This window comes from Taudactylus pleione, unplaced genomic scaffold, assembly GCF_031769625.1.
Source record: "Taudactylus pleione unplaced genomic scaffold, aTauple2 ptg000031l, whole genome shotgun sequence".
NCBI classification, from domain to species: domain Eukaryota; kingdom Metazoa; phylum Chordata; class Amphibia; order Anura; family Myobatrachidae; genus Taudactylus; species Taudactylus pleione.
Window position 1 is genome coordinate 799,352 of NW_028284433.1, and position 23,222 is coordinate 822,573.

Genomic DNA, 23,222 nt, shown 5'->3' on the forward strand with positions numbered 1-23,222 from the left:
CCGCTATTAAGGGTCCCAATGCATGTGCCACCGCTTCAGTCCAACGTCCGGACTCACCCAAAGTCTCAGCGACCATGGATGGAACATACGATGTGAACACTGAACAGACAAACCCTCAAACCCTGAAGCAGATACCCATTTACTGTACCCATTTACTGTACATGAAATGCTCTGTTCAATGCTCAATGTAAAAACACCCCCCCCCAAGCATTCTCTATCTATATGTTCACCTATGAGGTTTTTTACTGTAATCAAAGCACCAACAACTGTTATTAGTTACCCAGAGGCTCTCGGCCTAATTCAAAGATGGGCGTATTGTCTACAGTAAGTTTGCGCAGTTGAGTGATTATCGGTTATCCGCGCTTGCGTCTGAGTCACGATGTGCATGCGTCCATCTCCATTACTGTCTCCGCCCGCCGTGAGGATTTATTCGTAATGTGATTGACAGGAAGCGACCGTTTGTGGGCAGCGATGAAGGGGGACGCGTCGCGACCGTGATCCCGCATGCGTGACAATAGCACCGGTGTCTCAGTCCTGTCGCCCGTTCTGTGCAACCACAGGGTGACTCGACTGTCCGATAATTGTCTGATCTGTAACCGAGAAGTGCAATTTGTACGCAGTCACTTGGCTTTGCGAAGCCGCTGGTGGGCGTCTCAATACAAACCCGACTGCTGCGACAATTGCATATTTTTGCACAGCCGCTGCATGTAAATTTACATCTACGGCGGCATTAGCGTCTATGGACCGTATTCAGTTAGAAGCGAAAACTTTTCGTGCGTGTCCCCGCTTTTCGCCCTATTCAATTCTAAACCATGCGAAAACGGTAAGCGGCGAATGCGGAGCAGGCGGAAAGTACTGTCAGAAGTGGGAAAATCAGTCTGTACCCCGAAAAAAGATGCACTAACATAGGGAATGAATGTACATGTGTCCTAATACCCCTAATAAAACGGTTTGGGGTACTTAAGTAGTTTAAATGGCTTCTTATTAGCGTTTATGAAAAAGTGGTGAAGAATGGCGTAAAGCTGTATTTTTTGGTGAAAATAAGTAGTCCAGTTAAATTTGGGGTACTTGTAAATGGGTCCAAGAATATTTAAATGTTTCTAAATAGAACTTTTGAAAAATTTCAAAAACACTGACATACACTTGCAATTCCCAAAAACACCCGACCAATCCTTGCAGACCCTATAAAAGTCTATTTTTCTAGTTTTTATGCTTGTCCCACCACTTTTTCCTTTTTTGCCACAAAAATGAAAGTATTTTTTGGGGTGTTCTTAGGTTTTTTTTTTGTCCTTTGGGGGAGTGTGCCAAGGGTTTCCCCACATTTGCACCCCAAAATAAAGTTCTTTTCACCTGCTATTCATAGGCAAATCTTTTTCGCCTATTACATTGCATTGAGTTCCCGCGTAGGCGAATTCCGGCTGGAATTGAATTTGGAGATAAGTTCCAACCAGGCGAAAAGCAGCAATAGGCGAAACTTTTTTGGCGATTACGGCTTTTCGCCTCTAATTGAATATGGCCCTATCGCTGAATTAGGCCCTCTGTTCAGGCCCTTTATATGGTCAGGTGAAGGACAGTATTCTGTGCACCAAATAATTGGCCTTGGATGGACCAGTCCTGGCTCCAGCTAACACAATTCGGTTACCAATCTTACGTCATTGTAGAAGCCTGCAGGAAACATTCCTGAAAGCTTCAAATTTCGGGAAAATTGCCAGACAACCAAATGCACAAACTATCCATGTGTGAATTATTAAAATAATAGGAATACATCTGACTTTATTATGTCCCATCCTAACAAACCTATTAAATGTTTCCGGTGCTTACTCCGTGAGCAGTTTGGAACCAGCTTGTGCCGTCTTCTTGATACAGTTCAGTAACCAATGAGACGGGAGATATGGAAGGAAAATTAACATGAGCAGCGAAGGATGGATACAGAAAATTGATGACAAGCTCTGGAAAGTTGCGTTTTTTAATGTAATGTAGTGTAATATATTTTTTGGAGCAAAGCAGATGTCTAAGTCATTTTTATTTGGTTACAGCATCGTAATATAGTAGTTTATATACTGTATACTCAGCGGGTCGCAGGCGCTGTATGTAAAGTAGCACTGCCATATACTCCCCCCAGTTGCGCTGCTTAATGCTGACCAGTTGGTGAGAGTGGCTAAAGCTTTTTTTGCATATTTGACCCTAAACCTATCCCTAAAAATAACACTAACATGAACATGTCGACATTTTAATCATGTCAACCTAATGTCATACTTGTAACCCCCTTTTACCCCCTAAAGGGACACCAGGGTACTACCTTCCTTGTGGTCTAGTCTACCCACCCTTTACTTCACGCTAAGTGGTGTACCTCCTTTTTTAAATCAGTGCCTCCACCCAAGTATAAATAAGTAGTGTGGGCCTACTTGGGAAAACCCAAATTTTATTGTTGAATTATAGGTGTGTAATGTAAAATAGGTTCACACAATGAATATAAATGACATTTTACCATAATAATCCTGTACCTATTTCCTCCACTGCTCCTCCAGGAATGTGACACACAAGATGCAGTTTGAAAAGTTCTTATGTGAACACAAATTCAACTTTATCATTCCAAGCATTGTACATAGGATGTTTATATGTTAACTGAACAAATTAGGCATATCATATAAAAACATATATATATACTGTATGGTCCGTTAACTAAAATAAATGTAAACTCACATGACATGCAATAGTACACTAGCAAAGTGCCCTGTTTAATTAGAGAGTCCAAACATCAGACAAAAGTTATACATTTGCAATTTGTACAATGGACCTCATTCAGAACCGGACGCTATTTGCGCTCGCTCGTTCAGTAAAAAGGGGTGGCTATTCAAATGAACCGTTCGCTCTTTGCGGTCTGTTCACGCCTCTAGGTCTGAACGAGCAAACAAAACTTGTGGTCATTTTTTGGAAAACTACGCCCCCTGGCCGCTCGCATCCTACGTCATGTCCGCTATTTATTAGATTAATCGAGTACATCGACCAGCGTATGAACTGCTCGCTATTCTTGTGGTTGGTTTTTCCTACCACAATCTTGCGAGCAGTTCTGACTATAAAATAACCCAGTGACGTGGTCAATGACGCTGCTGTTTTAATTACGCACACCCATAAAACGCCCGTTTTGACCTTTAAGCACGCCTGCGTTCGGATCTCCACTCCCCGTTTTCAAGCACCTTCCTCTTTTACCTCCCACATACGCCTCCTCCTGTCACTCAAAATAGCTATTTAGCGAACAAACGAATTTCGGCCGCACTGACTGGTTCGCGCATGCGTATTACGATCCGTAGGCATGCGCAGTTGTGCAAACATCGCTCGGAACGAACGAGCGGCCGCTTACGAGCGGCTCTGAATCAGGCCCAATGTTCCTTATGCTCTCAGTGTATTTTGGGCACAGACTTCAATTTAGACGTTTTTTGTAACTTACCGGACACAGTACTTTCTTACCAACTATGCTTACTGACAGCGTCTATGTTAACAAGTTACTTTTGTGTCAGTACATGAAACTCCAAGTGGCTTGGTCTATATATCTTGGTCTATACATCTAACACCCCACTCCCCCTAACTATCTATGCTTCGCTGTTATTAGTAACAGAGCTGGGTGATGGAAAGCTAAACAGCCCCAGGTTATCCAGGTTCTGATCCCTTTTATAAGTCACTTCTTCCTGTTTGCTTCTGTGAAATAGGTATAGGAATACAGTCTGCCCTATTACAGGATGACACTGCACGTACAGTATGTGCAGCGTAATAAGTCACTCACATCTGCTGCTGCTGAATATAAGGTCCTGCTGACCGCTGCTGCTCTGAGCCCCTTCAGCTGCCCACCTGTCTCCTCACCCCCAGCTGGCTTCTCTGAGGTAGTCACACGGGGCTTACTTCACTGAGCAGCCTTTAGTGCTCCTGACCTCCTGGTTACACTGAGCTTGCGCTGATCCGTCTCCTCTGCCTTCACTGAATCTAATTGCCAGTGTAAGCTGTAATACTCTTCTTGCTGACAGACGTCTGTGGAGCGGTGGAACTGCACTACTCACTGCAGCTCTTATGCTCACCACTTCCTTGTATGGCTGGGGACCTCCGCTGTGTGTGCGCTGATCTGTTCCCCGACTGTGTACGACTGACCACCTGCCTGAATCATATGGGGTGACTGTGTGCTGGCCTGTCTGACAGCGGCTCCACCTCCTTCCTACAGCCGACGCCTACGGCTCCCTGGCTGGCCGTTACCGCTGACAGCTGATCAGAAGCCGCCTGCTCACTGAACGCCACACTCTCCGGCCCTTTGCTCCCAGACAGGTGCAGGCGACTCCTCCGCCCCATCACCATTTAGAACTGGGATTAATAAACAAGCTGCCTCTCCAGGTGTCCCCCCCCCCGGGCAGCTTCCATCGCTAAGCTGCTGCTCGGGACACAAGAGGGTGGGCACTGAAGGGAGGGATCAGCAGACTAACTTTAAGTCTGCCAGCTGCTCCTTTTATCTCCTGTGCATGGGCATCCCACACACTGGGCACATCCTCACCATAGAGAAAAGAGTACCACATAAACCGATATGTAAACACGTTCAATACATATACTGTATCCAGAGGCGTCACTTACCTCTGTGACACCCAGTGCGGCAGGACTGAAATGCTCTGCGTGCCGGAGACACGCGCCCATGCTCAAAAGGGGGCGTGGCTTCACCCACGAACCCACGCCCCCTATGTGTGCCGAATCGGGAGGTGTTAATGCCTCCCATTCTTGGCACACAGCGGGCTTCCCCAGCGCTCCTGCAGCTGCTGGGGGAGCCCACAATCTCTCCCCTTCCTCTCTCCTTGTCAAGGTGTCACCATCCAACGGGGTGACACCAAAAAGGCAGAGCAGCGCTCTGCTATTTTGGTGTCACCCCCTTGGATGGTGTCACCCAGTGCGGCCCGCACCCCCCGCGCCACAATAGTGACGCCAGTTACTGAATCATGAATTACAATACTCCATTATAAATACATGACACACACACATACCTTTTACCTCATGAATTATGACTTCAGTACATATATTTTTATATACACATATATATTTTACCTCATATATACTGTGTATATATATATATATATATATTTATTTATTAATATAGTATGGTTTTTAACCCTTAACCAAGGTTACATACTGTACCTGCCAACTCTCCCTGATTGTCAGGGAGACTCCCTGAAATAGTAGCAATCTCCCTGACTCCCTGAAGAGCCTAACAATCTCCCTGATTGCACCTTACCCCATTATGTAGCTGTTATATACATGGAAAAAAAGAAATCAGAGAGATATACATTCAAATGGGATCTTTAGTATAATTTCCCTGCATTGGTTACAAGACACAATGATCCCTATGGCTACATGCATTTTCATTTAAGGTTTCTCATGGCCACTTATATGGAACCCATTGTAACACACAATAGGCGAGATGACTGAGGCATTGCATTCGGGATGCATCCCGCCGTTATTTGCATGCATGAAGGAATGCGCAAAGGACAGCTCACTCGGTAAGAGTGGTCCTTTGCAAATGAGGGATTACAGGTTCTATGACGCAAAAGGCCCTCTGGTGTCTTCTGTGCATGTGCCGAATGAGGGTGCTAGGAGGGATCTGATTGGATCCCTCTCCCGGCACTCTGCGGAAAGAAGCCCATAGGCTTCTATAGGGTACTTTCTGCATCTACATAAATATATTTTATATTGAAGCAATATAATACCGCGCTGTGAGCTATTCATGTAATGCAGATTACCAGGGGCAGTGAGGGGGAGCAGGTACCAATTACTTGGACCTGGGCTTGTTGGAGTGGCACGGCCCGGGATAGCTGTTTAGGGGTATATTGTCCCCCTGTGCGGCCACTTGCACCCCCTGTACAGCGGCGGGGAGGAGGGGACGTGAGAATGGGGGAGTGTGCTCTCAGGAGGAAGTCTTCCAATAGGTGCTGTCTTCTGTGGGTGGGGCTTTGTGATCTGAAGGAGACGACGCTCACATAGCCCTGCCCACAGCAGCCTCCACCTATGGTGAGAGACTTCCTTCTGAGTGTGTACAGCGTACTACCCAAAAAATCTGGAGTCTCACCCAACATCCAATAGAGTAGGTAAGTATGATGTACACCGCCTACCAGGGCCGGATTATAGGGGGGCCCCACACCTAAAGGGCCCCCACACAGCAGTTGCAGCTGCACAAGAGCAGGCACTGTTATTAAGCCCCGCCCACCTCACGGCAAAATGCCGCGATTCGTGGGTCAATCGGCTGGTGGTGGAGCCAGTATAATGCATTTCCATTACAATTGTGTCATTGGCTCCGCCCCTTTCCGATTGACCCGCGAATCGCGGCCAAAGCCGTGAGGGGGCGGAGCTTAATAACATGGTGCCTTCCTGCCAGGTCCTCTCCCCATCCACAACATGCAGTGCAGATGGTGCAAGGTAAGTGTATGTGTGTGAAATGTGTGTGTGTGACTTGTGTGTGTATGTATGTATGTTTGTGTGTAATGTACAGTATGTGTGACACATGCATGTTTGGTGTATATATGTGTTTTTCTGTGTGACTGTATGTATGTGTGTAAGTATATAAATATGCGTGTGGTGTATGTGTATATATAAATATATACAATTATATTGATAGGGGCCCCCACAAAGTTGTTACCCCAGGGCCCCCTCAAACCTCAATCCGGCCCTGCCACCTACACTATAAGACCCAATGGTCGGGATGTACTAAGCACCGCATCTGCAATGCGGTACATCCCGCCTCTCTCTAGAAATGTGATTTACATTGCAAAGGACTGCTCTCCCAATAAGAGCTGGCTTTTAACAACCTCTGAAGGTTCTTCTGGTTTAACAACCAGAAGTCCCTCTGGAATCCTGCGTATGAAAAGAAGGACGGAGGGTGATGGAATGGATCTGATTGGATCCCTCTCAGTGGGAGCGTCCCAAATAGAAACCCATAGGCTTCTATTGGGTAACACCACCTGAAGGTAGCATTACCCCCCGGGACGAAGCACCGGAATGGCTTAGTACTTATGGAAAATGCTGTAAATCCGCATTTTCCCCTTTAGTACATCCCGGCCAATGTTTCTCTAAATATGTAAAAGTAGAATGATTGCATCATTTTGTGAGGAAAATAGAATTTTAATACTTAAGATAATGCTATCATGATGCTGGTCCTATTTTTATGTGGCGGCCTGGAGCTGAAGTCCCATTCTCCTCATTGTTAATCTGGCCATGGTGTCAGCCAATGCAATGCACTACGTGCCAGCTATATAGTATATTCTACTATATATTCACATAGGGTTAGACGCACTGCAAGATATTCCAACTCTTTGAGAGCATCTCACACCTAGTTTATTTCCAACTCTGCCTGAAGCCCAAAACATCCTACATAAAAGTCTGTACCGTTCCGTTATTACGTGTTTTTATGAGCTTTCAGAAGAGCGTGAGAGTTGTTTCTTTGGTACTGTGTTACTGCACTGCTTTGCCCAACTTCTATTTATTTAGCATTTCTGAAAAATAAAAAAATAGAGAAAAAAAAGAAAATGATGCCAGTAATTACATTATTTTATTTTTTTTTAAATTTTCCAATGGAATAATCAATCACTCGATAATTTCACTGTGAAAAGTTTTAGTGGTGAAAAAATATAAAAAAATAGTTGCGCGATTGTAAAAGTTGACTGTTTTGTTAGACTTCTATTTGTTTAGCATTTCCGAAAAATAAAGAGAGAAAAAAAAGAAAATGATGCTAGTAATTATGTAATTTTCTTTTTTTTTTCATTTTCCAATGGAATAATCAATCACTCGATAATTTCACTGTGAAAAGTTTTAGTGTTAAAAAAAATAAAAAAAATAGTTGCGCGATTGTAAAAGTTGACTGTTTGTTTTGTTAGACTTTGACAAATGCGTGCAGCTTCCCCTCTGAGCGCGTACGCAGCAAGATAAATGAGATCATTAAGTGCCCGGTATTTGAGGAACTTGCAGTGACTTAGACACTGCAGAATAAATGATTTCTCTAACTTCTCATCTTCAGGATTCCGAGGAGCAGATCCGGAATTCTGCTCAATATAATTAAGGGAATCTCAGTTCGTCCAACCGGCTGGGGCATATAATAAGCGTGAACACCCATGGGCGCCATCTAAGGCAGCAAAAACATTCCGATTCGCCTGCAGTCATATTCTCATCACTTCACTTTATTATTCATATTGATTTGTTTATGTAGTGCAGTCAAGTTGTGCAGTGCTGCACAATTCCATGAATATCAGTCTTGTCAGTGGAGCTTACAATCTAGTTTCCCTATCACAGTCATGTAATTCAGATACACTACAGTTTGCTGCACAGTAATAGGAGACCTTGTACTGGAATGTGATTAACAAATGGTTTTGGTTGTGTCAGAGAGAGCAGACTTATTATAGCACCCAGGGTTATTTTAAAAGAGGAAGGGGCCCATGTGCAGCCTCAAGCTTGGGCCCTCCTCTCTGGCAGCACAGTAGATTCTGGCTTAACTGCTCATGTCCTGGTCTCCGGGAAAATGGCGCCCACACCTTATACCCGGGGACATCTTTTCTGCACATGCGGGAGTCACCGGGAAAATGGCAACTGCCATTTGACCTGTAATGTTTGCCGCTTTGCAGTGCCAGCCAAGGGCGGGGGGGGGCTAATTCGCATGCACTGAACCGCATTTACTAGGGCTGAACAACATGCACTGGCCACGCCGCGTGTTTTGGGCATCAGAGCATTGGGCTCTGGTTGGTGACCTCCTCCAAGTTTCCATGGTGATGTGATGTCATGTCTCTGATAGTGACTAAAATTGCTGATTTGGGGCACAATCATTGGGGTTACCCTATGTTTCAGAAAAATAATGGCGTGTACTAATGGCTCATCCACAGGCTGTGTGTGAAGTCTCAAGATACAATACAAGAAATGGAGCTCAGTATAACTCCAAACAAATAGTATATGTTCACCAGTTCAAATCCTCCACCTTCAACTGGTGATTATACAGTATTAGAGATGTGTGCGGACCCCCCGTGTTTTTGCTTTTGTTTTGGATCTGGATTCAGCTTTGTGTTTTGGTTTTGCAAAACCACCCTCAAGTGTTTTGGTTTTGGTTTGGAATCTGGGTTTTGTTTTTTGACATTTAAATTATAAAAAGTTTTAAAAAAAAGAGCTAAAATCATGTAATTTTTGCAATTTAAAATCCAAAATTCAGATTTAAAATCTGAATTCCAAACCACAGGATTTCCTCAGGAGATCATAACAGCAACTGTCCGGATTCACAAAATTTGGGTGGATCCGGATTTCTGGAGATCCGAACCGCACATCTCTAGAGTACAGTATATACTATTGTTTGTAACTATACTGAGCACCATTTCTTGTATTGTACAGTATCTTGAGATTTGTATTGAATGGGGCGGCATAAGTTAGTGGGCGTCTTGGGACTCATTCTTTCCATTTTCTGTGTGCGAAGTCTATTTGAGTGTGATCATGCAGTCCCATTAGAGGCCTAGGAAGAGTGTGACTGTGTGATCCAATAGGAAACTTTTGATCGATTATGTCACTTCCTCCAGGATATGACGGTAAATGTATCAAGAATTCTAAAGAGCTGAGAAGTGGAGCAGTAGAGTTGCACAACTAATCAGCTTTTACCTATCATTTTATAGACTGTACTTGGCAAATGCTAAGAAGTGGAGCAGTAGAGTTGCACAACTAATCAGCTTTTACCTATCATTTTATAGACTGTACTTGGCAAATGCTAACTCAAAGCTGATTGGTTGCTATGGGTCTACTTCTCCACTCTTTAAATTGTTTGAAGAGTTTGATCTGGCAGGAATGGACCTCATCCAATGCCACCATCAGAGCTGTAACTAGACTTTTTGGTGTCCTGTGCCAGAAAGAGCATTGGCGGCCCCCTCATTATTCAAAGGGACATAATGCACCCAAAAAAGGGCCATGGCTTCATGGGGAAAGGCCACGAAAGAGATAGGAGAGACCAGGAGATGCTGGGGATGAAATAAGAGGAAGCTTCAAGCAAGAATGATAATAAACAGAAATTTGACAGGCCCAAACAGCGCCCCGTGACCTGTGGTGCCCTGTGCGATGGCACCGGCCGCACTACACTAGCTACGTACCTGGCCACCATGATCACTCTATTGCCCTCTCAGCATCCGCGGAAACAAATTCATAAAGAATAACATTGCTATACAGACTGAGAACTGTACTAAACGCAGAACAGGATTAAGAATAAGTCAGCCGGGGCCGTTGCCCTGGGTGCCCCCACATATTGCTACATCATCAACATGAGAGGCACTGTGACATAATGTGAACTGGGGTTTCTCTTGTGGCATAATGTGAATTAGGGTCACTACAGTATGTTTAATACACTTGTGGAGCTAGAAGCAGGGCTATTGAGAGCCTAGGTACAGGGGGGGTGGGCAAATTTGGGAGGCATTACCATGCACCTTACTCAAATACCTGTAACAAAATAGTTTGCACGGCGCTGCAAACACGCTCTGCACAGGGGCGGCTCCAATGGGGAGGAGCGGTCCAGAGGCCCACCTGTAACAATTCTCCGTTTTGCCCTCTACCGCTGGGAGTAGCGATACACACCACACGGCAGTGATACAGTAAGTATCATAGGCATACTTTGTTCCTCTGACCAGACCTCACTCTGCGCGCAATCAGCTGGAAACAGCGCAATGCGACAAAGAAGAGGAAAATATGGAGGAAAAGGTGAAATTGCGTTGCGTTTTTTTCCTACACATTTGTCGTAGCACATGGACTTTGTAATTACATATTTGGGTGAATATCAAACATGGGTTCTAGTTGTGCGTATAGCGAATATAGAAAACTCTGGAACTAAACAATGATTGAAGAGTAAACCTAATTTATTATATAGAAACACTTGATACTCGGGCATGAAACTGTTAATTTTAATTGACATCCCGAAGACATTGAGAGTAATGAAATTTTGTTCAGTCTCTCACTTTGCCGGAAAGGAAGGTTATATAATATTTACAGTTGGGGAATCTGTCTGTGATGAGTAAATTAGGATTTAAATTATGTATTAATTGGAATTTAAATTGGTGTGAAACTCGTCTGCCAATCTGAGTATAAATCGTAGCTAGGATTATTCTCTGTAGTGAATTCTGAGGGTATGCAATTCTCAGATCAGTGAGGTGTTATTTCCAATCATCCAGGGACAATATATAACAACATTTAAAAATTAAACTTTTTTTTATTGTAACTTTATTGAAAATTGCAAATAAAGATTCCACAGTGGCATAGTGGTTTACATTACTCTTGAGTTCCATTCCCGGGCAGAGCCCCCCTATCTGTGTAGAGTTAGTATGTTCTCCCCATGTTTACGTGGGGGTGCTCCATTTTCCTCCCACACCATAAACATACTGGTACCGTAAGTTAATTTGACTATGGCAAAATTAACATGTGTGTATACGGGCTTAGGAATTTTAGACTGTAAACACTGAAAGGAAAGGGATTAATATGAATGGCAAATATTCTCTGTAGAGTGCAGCTGAAATTGGTGGCATTATATAAATAAATTATTATAATAATAATAATTGTAATGCAATAAGGCGAGTGACATCCCAGGGGTTTTAACCGGCTGTTTTCTTCATGGCTCTCGATACAACACTTTATTTTAGTCCTTTTTATTATATGAACATAATCTACCCCAGTTCAACAGCTATGGGGAGTTACATTTACCATTTATGAAGCATTTCCTAGAAGTCCATTTACGCACTAACACAATACTGTGGGTCATTTAAAGCAAAATCAACATAAAAGAGCAATGGTAAATAAGAGCTATTAGAGATCTTACAGTAGGTATCCCTTGGCGATGTAACTGTAACACACAAAAGGTACATATAATAACACGCCTACAACATGAAAAACTCTATAATATTTTTGAGAGTATTATATTAATAATTATGGGGGAGATGTATTAAGCCTTGGAGAGAGGGAAAGTGGGAAAGTTGCCCAAAGCGACTAATCAGCTTCTGTCAGCAAACTTGCACAATTAGAAGCTAATTGGTTTCCTTGGACAACGTCCCCATTTTTTCTCCCTCCAAGGGGCTCATGTAATAGGTTGCCAGCTGCAGCCGCTGCGGAAACCCCTGCGAGTCTTCCTGTATTTATGAAACGTCAATAGATTTAAACTCAAAAACAAGCTGGTTTTCCTTTTAAAACGATTGTCGCTATAAAAATACTCGCAGGACTATTACATGAGCCCCCAAGACTTCATACATCTACCCTTATGTTTTTAGAAGGTGACAGTAAAAACATACTTACAGTACGTACTTTTTCATACTCTCCACCGGAAGAAACACAGAGGAGAGGTGCAAAATGAATTAATACAAAATATATTTAACAATATTCAAATTTTTTAAATGAATAATTACATTAGTATTATTGGATTAGGTTACAAAAAAAAAACCCACTCCTGCTCCAAAGTATGTCTTCAGATCATGGCGATAATTACAGAATCCGTGAGGCAAGATTCTGATGCAATTAAATTCATTTTTATGGTTCCAGAACTGTTCTGTGTTCTTACTAATGCAGACAAATAACATAACAAAATTTAGCAATAAATATGTGAAAAAATAAAAATGCAATAAAAACGTGAAAATGCCTTTAAACAGCATTTTATCACAAAAACAGCTTTTATACATATGCCCCTTAATTAGCGCTGGCCTGACCATTAAGCATAGTATGCTGGCATGTAGGGCGCCAGGCTCCCTGCACGGCTGTAATCAGGTCTGTCCGCCTCTGCCCCTTAATGTCCATAGATCTCTACATTGGACTCCTCCAAATTAGATTAGAATAGATGGAGATTTAGGGAATTGATTCTGAGAGGGATGTACTGTAGAAGCGCTGCGCCTCCAAAGTTTCTTCCCGGGTGTACATCCATGAGTGCAATGACTGGGACGCCCACTGTCAGCACCATCGAAACTTGCACCAGCCCAACTTTGCAGCTGCAGTTTCTCCCTGCAGGCCTTCAATGTGAGCGGTTCAGCGTCTCTGTAAGCAGCCGCTTTCAGTGATGCGCCAGCGACATTCCCATAAGAAGCAACATGCATCTTCCACGTTACCTCCCAGTCACCATCCAGATGTACATTTCTGCTATTGCGCGTCTAAATCTGCACCGTGACTCTGGCCCTGATTCAGAGCCGGACGCTCTGACCAGAGCGCTCGCTCTGAATCAGGGCCCACCTCCATTAATATGGAGCGTCCTCCTGGATACTCTTATAGCTGTGGGTCACCACCCACAGCATATACGAGCGTGCAGGATGATGGTCGCGATGGTCTTGACCATCGCGACCATCGAAACTGCGTGCAGAAGCCTGCGGTTGAGTTTTTCAACCGCAAGGCCAGGAGTGATTTTGGCTCTATCAGAGCCAAAATCACTCCCACTGACACTAGTGATGTCAGTGGGGCCGGCTTCAGACGGTAGGCGTTCCCTTGGGAACGCCTCCGTCTGGCAGGCACGCCCACCAAAGGGGGCGTGCTGTCAGTCAACATCGACAGCACGCCCCCTCTGATGAGACACTACGAGCGAAGGAAAGTCCTTCGCTCGACGCGTCTCGTGCATGCGCACGACGGAGCTCCCTCCGTCGTGCGCATGCGCAGTGCAGACAATCGACCCACTTGCGAGCGGACAGCCGCTTGCGAGTGGGTCTGAATGAGGGCCTCTGTACGAAAAAAAATCGGGGAGCATGCCCGGTGCGACTCAGACGCACACGCAGAAGAAAAACATGGCTGCATTGCTGAGGGCCTCATTTATCAATGAGTGATATTCTTATTTCTGATCTTAAAAGGCGCTCCAATTGTCAAACACATGATAGTTAGTGTAGGAGGTTGGTTGGAGCGCCATTTAGGATTAATAACGAGTGAGAACAATAATACCACTCATTGATAAATTAGGCCCTCAGGGAGGTGCACGTGATACAACCTTCAAGTGTTACAACTTCTTTTGTAAATGTATGCAATAGGTGGAGCAGGGATGACAGCGAACTGAGCAAAATAGTACAAACATACGCGTAACGAGGAGAATATTTTGCGCAACAATTTTGAAAATGTCCATTATCTCTACCCAAACGTATCCTCAAATACAGATATCTGGAAGGCATGTCATACTTTAGCAAATAGAATTTTTCGGGATGCATATGAAGTCCCGGTGGCTGTATAGCCGCCGATTCATATCCCAACGCAGGCAGCCCAAAGGGAGAAGATCCCAACAGGGTAGGTAAGTACCCTATCCCTACCCCTCTTCCTGCCCACACCCTAACCCTCCCTTAGTGGTGCCTAACTCTAACCTTCCCCCCTAGTGCCTTAGCCTAACCATCCCACGGGGGTCCCGAACCCCCTCTTACCGCACCCTAAACCTAACCCTCCCAGAGGGGTGCCTAACCCTAACCTCCCCCGGGTGTGCCTAACCCTAACCCTCCCCCCTAGTGGTGCCTAACGCTAACCTCCCCCACCAAAACCTAACCCCGCTACACTCCATAAACCTAACCCTCTCCCCCGCTGATAACGCTAAGTGCGCCTCGAGCTTGCCTCATTCGGGATTAAGATAGGCGTCTGTATTTCGACGCCTGTCTCAAGTCCCTTGTCGAGATTCTGACGTCGGTATTGAGACTGGTGGCCGCATAACTACATCCCAAATTTTTCATCTTTAAATAACAAATTGTAATGTATTTCACAAACGCCAGTTGCTTTAAAAATTTTACTATGCTAGTATATTGCCTTTACCAGGGGTTTGAGATAGCTTAAGCATTAGCTTAATTGAGAGGACATGAGATTCTATTAAAAAAAAAAAACTGTGCAAATCTTTGTTTGATGTTTCTAGGTCACCACCACTATTTCCTTCCTGATGACAGCTTCCCCTTAAAGCACTGATACAGAAAATCATAAGATGTTATATTGTCAAAATCTTTTGAATTTTAAGGTCGCATTATACAACTTTAAAGCTCCCTGACAACAAAACAAGTCAAATAGCTTCAAATGTTGCCCAAACCCCACCAGGACTAAAGAGTTGAAGCCTAGTGATGTTTCCAAATCACACAGCTTGAAAAAAATAGTAAAATAAATAATTTCAGCATATATGAAAGACTCATCAATCGTTCCGCAATTGGGTTTCTTAAAAAAAACCTAAATAGAGCCACTTACCATTCAGTCTTCATATAGAAAATGTAAGTAATAATTTTTACAATTGTAAATATCCTTCGAAATCACTTGTGTGCATTTAAATTCTCAATAGATGTATGACAAAGAAGAAATAATACACATTTCCCATTTGCATCAGTAAATACTGTATTATTGGTCTTTTTTAACCAAACCATTGTAAATGCTGTACTTTACCTGTATATAAGAACTTCATCATCTGAGCAATTGTATTGAAGTTGGTACATTTTAACTTTGGGAGCGGCTTTGCTCACTGACCATTTAACCAATGCTGAGCTAGTTGTCACCTCTGACACTACAACAGCCTTCTCTGGTGGAGTCTTTACTTCTCCTCTGTTAGTTTTGCTAGAGCTGGTGATGTCAGAAAGCCTTGACTTAGGTGGAGCTGCCCGACCGGTGCCATTGCTGAGATGTGGCAACTGGACAATCGACAATTCAACCGGTGCCGTTAACTCTCCAGCAGCATTTGCCGCTATGCAAGTGAAGGTCCCATAATCCTTGGATGTGGTAATTAAGATATCTAAAGTGCCATTATCATAAACAGCTGTCCTTGAAGAATTTCCAATGAGGCGACCATCGGGAGCAACCCAATGTATGACCGGAGCGGGATCTCCAATTGCTTTACATTTTAGGGAAGCAGTTTGCCCTTCCAAAACTAGCAACTTCTGAGTATGTTGAGTAATTAATGGTGGTTCACACACAAACTCTTCTTCTCGTACATACCAGAAGTACCTTCCTTTCAGAGCAGAAGGAGAGGCGCATGTCTCCATGTCATCGTCCCTCTCCAATCTCCGCAGCCACAGCAGCTCGCAATTACAATGAAGTGGATTACCTCCAAAGCTAAGAGACAAAGGGGGAAGAAAGGGTGTCGCAGAGATCATTGATATTTGTGACCTTGCAAATATGGGATCCGGAGGTAGCTTTTGTAGCCGGTTAGAAGTCAAATCAAGTCTGGCCAATTTATTGAGGTCCTGAAATGTACCCTCTGTGATATAATATATTAAATTGTGGTCCAAACTAAGCTGATGTAGGTTAATCATCCTTCGTATGGCATCCCATGGAATCATTTTAAGGTTATTGTAAGAAAGGTCAAGATCTTCCAACGTCAGTAAAATATCTTCGAATGCATCGTCTGAGACACTATTGAGTTGGTTATTGTTCATAATCAAGTGCTGGAGATTAATTAGGCCCCTAAATATTTCGTCTCCAAGGTTGGTCAACCTGTTACTGTCCAAATGCAAAGATCGAAGGCTCTCTAGATCAATAAAGGAATACGGCTGGATATAACTGATTGTGTTTCTAGATAAAGTAAGGTCAACAAGACCAGTCATGTTGGCAAAGTCTTGTCGGTTGATGCTTATGATAAAATTTCCCCCAAGTCGAAGTTCAACTGTCCTTCGGTCAATGTCTACTGGTACAAAAAGTAATCCTTTGGATGGACATAAAGTCCCTAGTGATTCTGACAGGTTTTGGCAGACGCAGTATTTGGGACATGAGTTGACCACCACTGCCATTCCAAACACCAGTAGGCTGCAGAGGATTTTTTCCATTGTAAGTGAAGAGAAGATACCTGCAATAAAATAAAACAGTTTTACAATGAGGGATTACTACCAGCGGGTACATTTCAGTGCCATGAACACACCATATTAAAGTAATTTGTGTTGTCGCTGCTGTTTTAATTTTTATTAATGTTTACTTAAATTTTGGCATGGAAATGTACACGGCGACTTGTTTATAAGTAATAATTAAGCCCTAGGAATATATCAATCAACTTATATATTAAATTTAAAAAAGAAAAAAAGAAAAAATGTATTAAAATTAAAAATACAAAAAACATTACCTAATAGATATATACCCCCCCTCAAAAAAAAATTAAATTTTTAAGATAATGTCACGCAGTCTTGGATAAGGTTCGCAAAGGTTAGGCTGCCATTTTGTTGTATGAATCAAATGGGTATGAGGCCTATAAGTTCCAGAACTGGCAATATCACTGAGGCACAAACACAACCTACTGTATATTAGTGATGTCACTGATTGTTATTCAGCCGGCCACATTCTTATGATTATCGGTGAAGGCCGCAAGATGGCTACCTCCATTGTGTGTAGGCCACAGTTATACTTTAACATCACTTTACCACCACACTAGTATCAGAACAATAGAAGACATCCTTCAACCTTGGGACATAAAAAGCTGTAATTACGCATTTGTAAAATGAAGTTTCTATATATTTCTACATTTTCTGAACTTCATTCGAGCATTATGTTCATCTGTTTACACTATCTGAAATGTCACCTTGAACAACACAAGGAGAAAAATAGAGCACAATTCTGCAATAAATTCCAGTGAATTCTATGTAATGAAAAAACAATACTGGGAAGTAAGGGTAACTAATATCGTTGTATGTAAAAAATTAAAATTGCAAAACACATCTACAGAATACAATGAAATATATTTACAGAGTCAATTTCTGAATCCTTCCATTCTTTGTAGCACAGAAGTACATCAAGGCCGTTCTCTCTTACCTAGCTACACTAAGGAATCAGTGGATCACAACTACATCACTATTTAAAAATTAGCTTCAATTTAACTTTCAAGTTGATCAAAACATATATTTATTCCACCTCTATATATACAGTATATGTAGCCCTGACTTTTCCATCTTTTCTGTTTATAACCACAAATTTTAAGATTATTCCCAATTTCAAGAATACTTTATAGTTCAAGTCTGTTTTGGTCAGATCTCAAACTCTAATGTTCATTAATAATCTATGAGGTCAATCCTATTAGGTGCGAATTATGAGGTGCGAGTTGCTATTTTCTCTTTGAATTTGCACAATGAATTCATTTGGCAATCCAATTATCAACTCACACTGAACCAGTCAGACAGAATTCACATCTTCCCATTGGCGAATAGAGATGGAAAGGAAAATCTATATTTTAAGATTAAAACATCAGGACACTATGCTGGACCCTTGGACAACACCCCCCCCTAATGACTAATTAGGCAACTGGAAGTTTTTGGGGGTAAAAAAGGGCCTCAAATTAGCCCCAAATCAACTTTTTTGTTAGTTTAGGCACCCCAAATTGTAATTACAATATATTTTTAAATCGAAAAATAATTGTTTTTTTATAATTTTTTTTTCAATTTTTCTAGGTGCCCTTAATGTACCAAAAAATCTAATTTTTTTCCTATTTTTACTTGCATTTTTTGTTTAATTCATTTGAGATTAAATGAAAAAAAGTTAGCTTTTTATAATTGTTTTTTTGTAATTTCATAAAAAGCACAAATCAGCCATATGACACCATTTAAAAACCTAGAGTACCTTCCTAATGCCCACAAACAGCCTTCTATATGGTCCTCCTAACAAAATTATACATTTTGGGGGGTCCAGGATGGTCTCCCCACTTTTTTTTGCACTTTTCTCAATCTCATTTAGCTGTCAATTCGCATTCCTCCACTGTGAGAACCGTGAATAGGAATTTTTAATTGGATTGGAGTGTTCTCGGGGACGCGCATTATTGCGATGTCTGCGAGTTTCAAGAAACAAACTTGTTACTCGCAATTTGCACCCAATAGAATTGACCCCTATGTTACATATCCTTCCGCTAAACTAAAGATTCTTAATCTACCTTAATCTAATCATTGCAATTAACTTTATATACACTGGTACTGCAAACTTCATCCCATTATTTGACACATTTTAATAAGAATTGACGAAACTCCAGTGTTACATATCTCATACATAAATACATGTTTTAAGGCTAGAAGGAAACTATCTAGCTTTTTGAGCTGCAGATTGACACTGAATAAATTTTACTTTGTAACTGGCCTTTAATGGGTTTTGTTTTGCATCAATTTTATTATCAACATTTGTTGGAGCATAGTGTGGAGTACAAAGTCATGGATGTGAGATTTAACCTCTGTATGACTTATACATTTACAAAAACTATAGCTAAGAGTAAGGCTCCAACGCGTTTTGTAGCATTATATATGTGTGATCAAGTAATAAAATGAACCTAAATACGAGAAAGTCAAACAAGTATGACCATGCTTAAGTCATTGCAGCCATGTCTGAACTAGTTTGCCACTGTTTAAAGTTAAATTGATACATATCATCTGTTTTTAGTGGCCTATCTTAAACGCTAATTTCAAACGCAGCAGCTCTCACAACACTTCTAAATTATTTACAATCATTGTTTAAATAGTATTCAAAATAACCTTTTATTGACCAAACTTCTATTAAAAATGACAGTATTTAAAGACACACAGTTTAGTGCAAACCTTAAATGCTAATGTGGGATCTTCAAATGCGAACACAGAATTTCAAGTGTGAATGGCGATTGTGAGATGCAAATTTTGAAGCACAAATTATAATCAGGGACAACTGGTGATTGTACTGCTCACATGTGTCATTAACTGGGTATACACTAACCCAGAACGTACAGCAGAATAGGTTCCTCAATAGCAAAGGTTCTAAATAATATAAGAGCTCGGAATGAGAAACCGACGTAATGCACAGATGAATGGTTGAAATGGGTTGAACAGTGATGGACAAGCAGAGTTGATTATGGCTGGATATTTTTCTGTAGGATTAGGTATGGCCTTGACAGTCCTGGGTTTGGCACACTACTGGGCAATGAAGCAGAAGACGAGGGCAAAGAGATTGTATCAAACCTTCTAAAGAGAACAGATTAATTATTTGCCCATGGCAACCAATGAGCTTCTAGCTATCATTTTATGGAATGTACTAGATAATTGATAGCTCGAAGCTGATTGGTTGCAATCTGAGACTTCTCCACTTGTCCTCGTTAGTAGGTTTGATACATCTCCCCCTCGATCAGATATAGTTCCAGGGTCTGGTACAGAGATTCTCATACACAACAGCAGGCAGAGCCTGGTACACAGATAATCAGTCAGTAGGAATATAACCAGGAGAGTAAACTGAGTAACTATAGTATAAAAACAAACACTCCAGGTGCCAGCAAAAATAAATGGTTAACACCTCCTATGCTGCTCACAATAGCTGCTAGTCCCCAGAGAGATCCTGTCAACTCTCTCACAAACAATGAGAAAAACAAAGGTATGTATCTCTACAATGTAAATGCCCAAACAGCAAGCACATATGTACATGTATACAAAGAGGGCAACTCTTATAGTTAACAACCCAAAGGTACTAATTATAATTTATTACCATAAAAATCACAACAATATCAAAATCAACTTTCACATATATAAACTCCCGGGAGTGGGGATCATAAAAAGTTGACAAAACACATACGTGTATATTACCAAGAAATAAAAAAATATATAATGATAATAAGCATATTATACATAACTGAGAAAGACATTTTGAAAAAATAAAAATAAGACAGCTCGTGACCAATGTTTTAAATTATATGGCTCTTAATTCCACACTGGATCACGGTCCCATATGGTCTCAATGTAATTCACTATAACCCATGCATGATTAATCTATATAGTCCATGAAGAGATTTACTGGCAACACTTGTATCCACAAACGTTCATATGAATCACTGAGTATCCAATAGTGGTAAACGTTAATAGCCAGCCTATAGCAGCATGTAATCGTAAGTAAGATATAATAGCCTCCAGACTCCCTGCCGATGTCCGTACTCACAGTATTGGTTGTATACAATGTAGCCAAAACTTCACAGAGGCCAGGTATCAGTGTACATATATTCAGTCCACTGTGGGGGATGTACTGCTGGAGCCTGGATGACCCGTGCTCACTAATAGCAATGCAGTATTCTCCAAATGAGCCAACGCACCGCAGTGCAATAAAAGGTCAGGAGCAGACCACCCTCTGTATCCTCAACGCGTTTCCCTGTAACTTGAGCAGTTTTTTCAAGAGGCGGAAGTGATTCTCATACACAACAGCAGATAGAGACTTGGGGCCTGATTCAGAGTCGCTCGCGAGCGCACAGCGCTTGCAAGCGGCTCAATGTTTCCCCCCTGCACAAGCGCCTCATCCGGCATGCGCATGCGCTAGCCCGGCCGAACGACTGAACTTCAGTTGCTGTGGGGCTCGCTACAACACAGGGCGGCTGTCGATGGTGAGTGACAGCTCGCCCTGTTTTGTAGGTGGGGAGGGGGGGTGGCTGAACAATGGCAGGCTGTTCCCTTAGGAACTTGGCCACTCGGCCTTGCGGTAGGCGAGACCCTACCACAGGGTCTCACGGCAAGGCCGATGGTCGCGATAATCGCGACGGCCTCCTGGCCGCTCACACAAGCTGTTGGAGGTCTTCCACAGCTTAGCGTGCGGCCAGATAGAAAAAAAAAAAACACGCCCATTAGACCCAGTGAACGGGTCTGAATCAGGGCCCTGGTCAGCTAACATTCCGGAGTCTGGTACACAGATAATCAGTCAGTAGGAATATAACCAGGAGGGTAAACTAAGTAACTATAGTAGCTGAGATGCAAGCAGAAAAAGATAGTCTCAAGCAAGTCAAGGTCGGTACACAGGTTTTGCCGTTATGATAAAGGAGCAAAGTAGAAGCGGGTAATCAATAGCAAATCTGGGATCATTACACAAGCAGGCATGGCAATAGTGTGGTGTGCAGCAGAGGATCACAGGAACACCAGCAATCACCTAGCCATTTGAGCTTGGTCAGGCTCCTTTTTAAAGTGTTTGGACAAGACCAGAGGTTTCAAATGCAGCCGACAGTCTGTCATTCCACAGACGCCAAGGATGAGTACACTTCACTTTCAGCTTGTGGACAACAAACTTCTCAGAGACTAATCGTTTGGCAACTTTCTTAAAATAAACCTGGATTGGGAAAGCATCATATACAGCAGCAGACCGGGGCACACATCCTGACACATGGCCATTGAATAGGTGATATGATATGGTATCCAATTCAGAGTCAGTTCCATATTTTCGAGCACCTCTAGTTTAAGGCGTACTTCAGCACATCAAATTTTGTCAAAATTGTAAGTTTACTCTAGTGAAGGATAATATACATACAATTAATTAGAGAAACTCTTTAGTAATAATATGCCGACCTAAACAGGTACTGTACATAAGAAAAATGGCCTTTTTCACATTGGCTTTGTTACAACGGACACTTGATGGATTCAACTGAAATGTATTCCCAATAATCAAAACGAAGTGCTGGATAATGTGCCACTGTAGCACTTAGCATTGTGGCCGAAGTTTTCAATTGTGGTCTCATCAGACCATAGAATGTTCCTTCACATAAGTCATGTCTCCCACTATTCATTAGGCAAATTGTATCCAGGCTCTGATGTGAGGTTGTTTCAACATGGGCTTTCTTCTTGCTCTTTCTCCCACACAGCCCATAAGTATGAAGCGTGCATGCACAGTTATTCCCATTGCCATCATGGAAGACTGTAACTCATGCACAGTTGCCATTGGCCTCCCCTTACTACAACTCTTCCCACCAAGACACTCAGTTTTGGAGGGCGCAGGTTTTAGGCAGAAGCACAGTTGTTCCATTTATTTGCGATGGACATATCTGTTCTCCGGGGGTGTATTCAATGACTTGAAACAATTCTAGTACCCTTTTCCTGGTTGGTATTTCTCAAAGACTTTGTCCCAGATCTCCCTGGAAAGTTCTTTTGTCCCTAGCTAGTAGCTTTTGCTTTAAAAGATGGAGAGAGGGGTTATCGTTGCTTCATAAGCAGGCCCCTAAATATCTTACTATAGCATTTATCTGGTTACCATGGTTCAGATTGCCATTGGAAGAAACTTTAAAATAGCAAATTAGCAACCGTAACCAGCATTTAACATAAACATCTTTTGAAACTGTCCTACATGATTAAAGTTAACTGAATCGTTTCGGCAATGACTGAGACCCTTCTGAAAACCGAACCACTTTCTATTTTCTAATTGTGCCTAACAGGACAACTTTTTAGTTTGAGTTACAGTACAATGTGCCAGCAAGGATACGATGGCATTGATAACCACTGCAGAATATAAATAAAGATTTCCAGCTTTCTTTTTTTTTTACCTTACTGCATGAAAAAAAAAAAAAAACAAGT

General features: G+C 42.2%; 1 protein-coding gene across 1 annotated transcript in view; it reads right to left on the reverse strand.

Annotated features, from left to right (window-relative positions):
* The window catches only part of LRFN2 (leucine rich repeat and fibronectin type III domain containing 2), a 669,153-nt gene that overhangs the window by 134,240 nt on the left and 511,691 nt on the right, over positions 1-23,222 (reverse strand). Inside the window, exon 4 of the mRNA XM_088451846.1 lies at positions 15,376-16,768. Coding sequence (XP_088307972.1) covers positions 15,376-16,748 — 1,373 coding nt within the window. The 5' untranslated portion in view covers positions 16,749-16,768. The remainder of the gene's footprint in view (positions 1-15,375; positions 16,769-23,222) is intronic.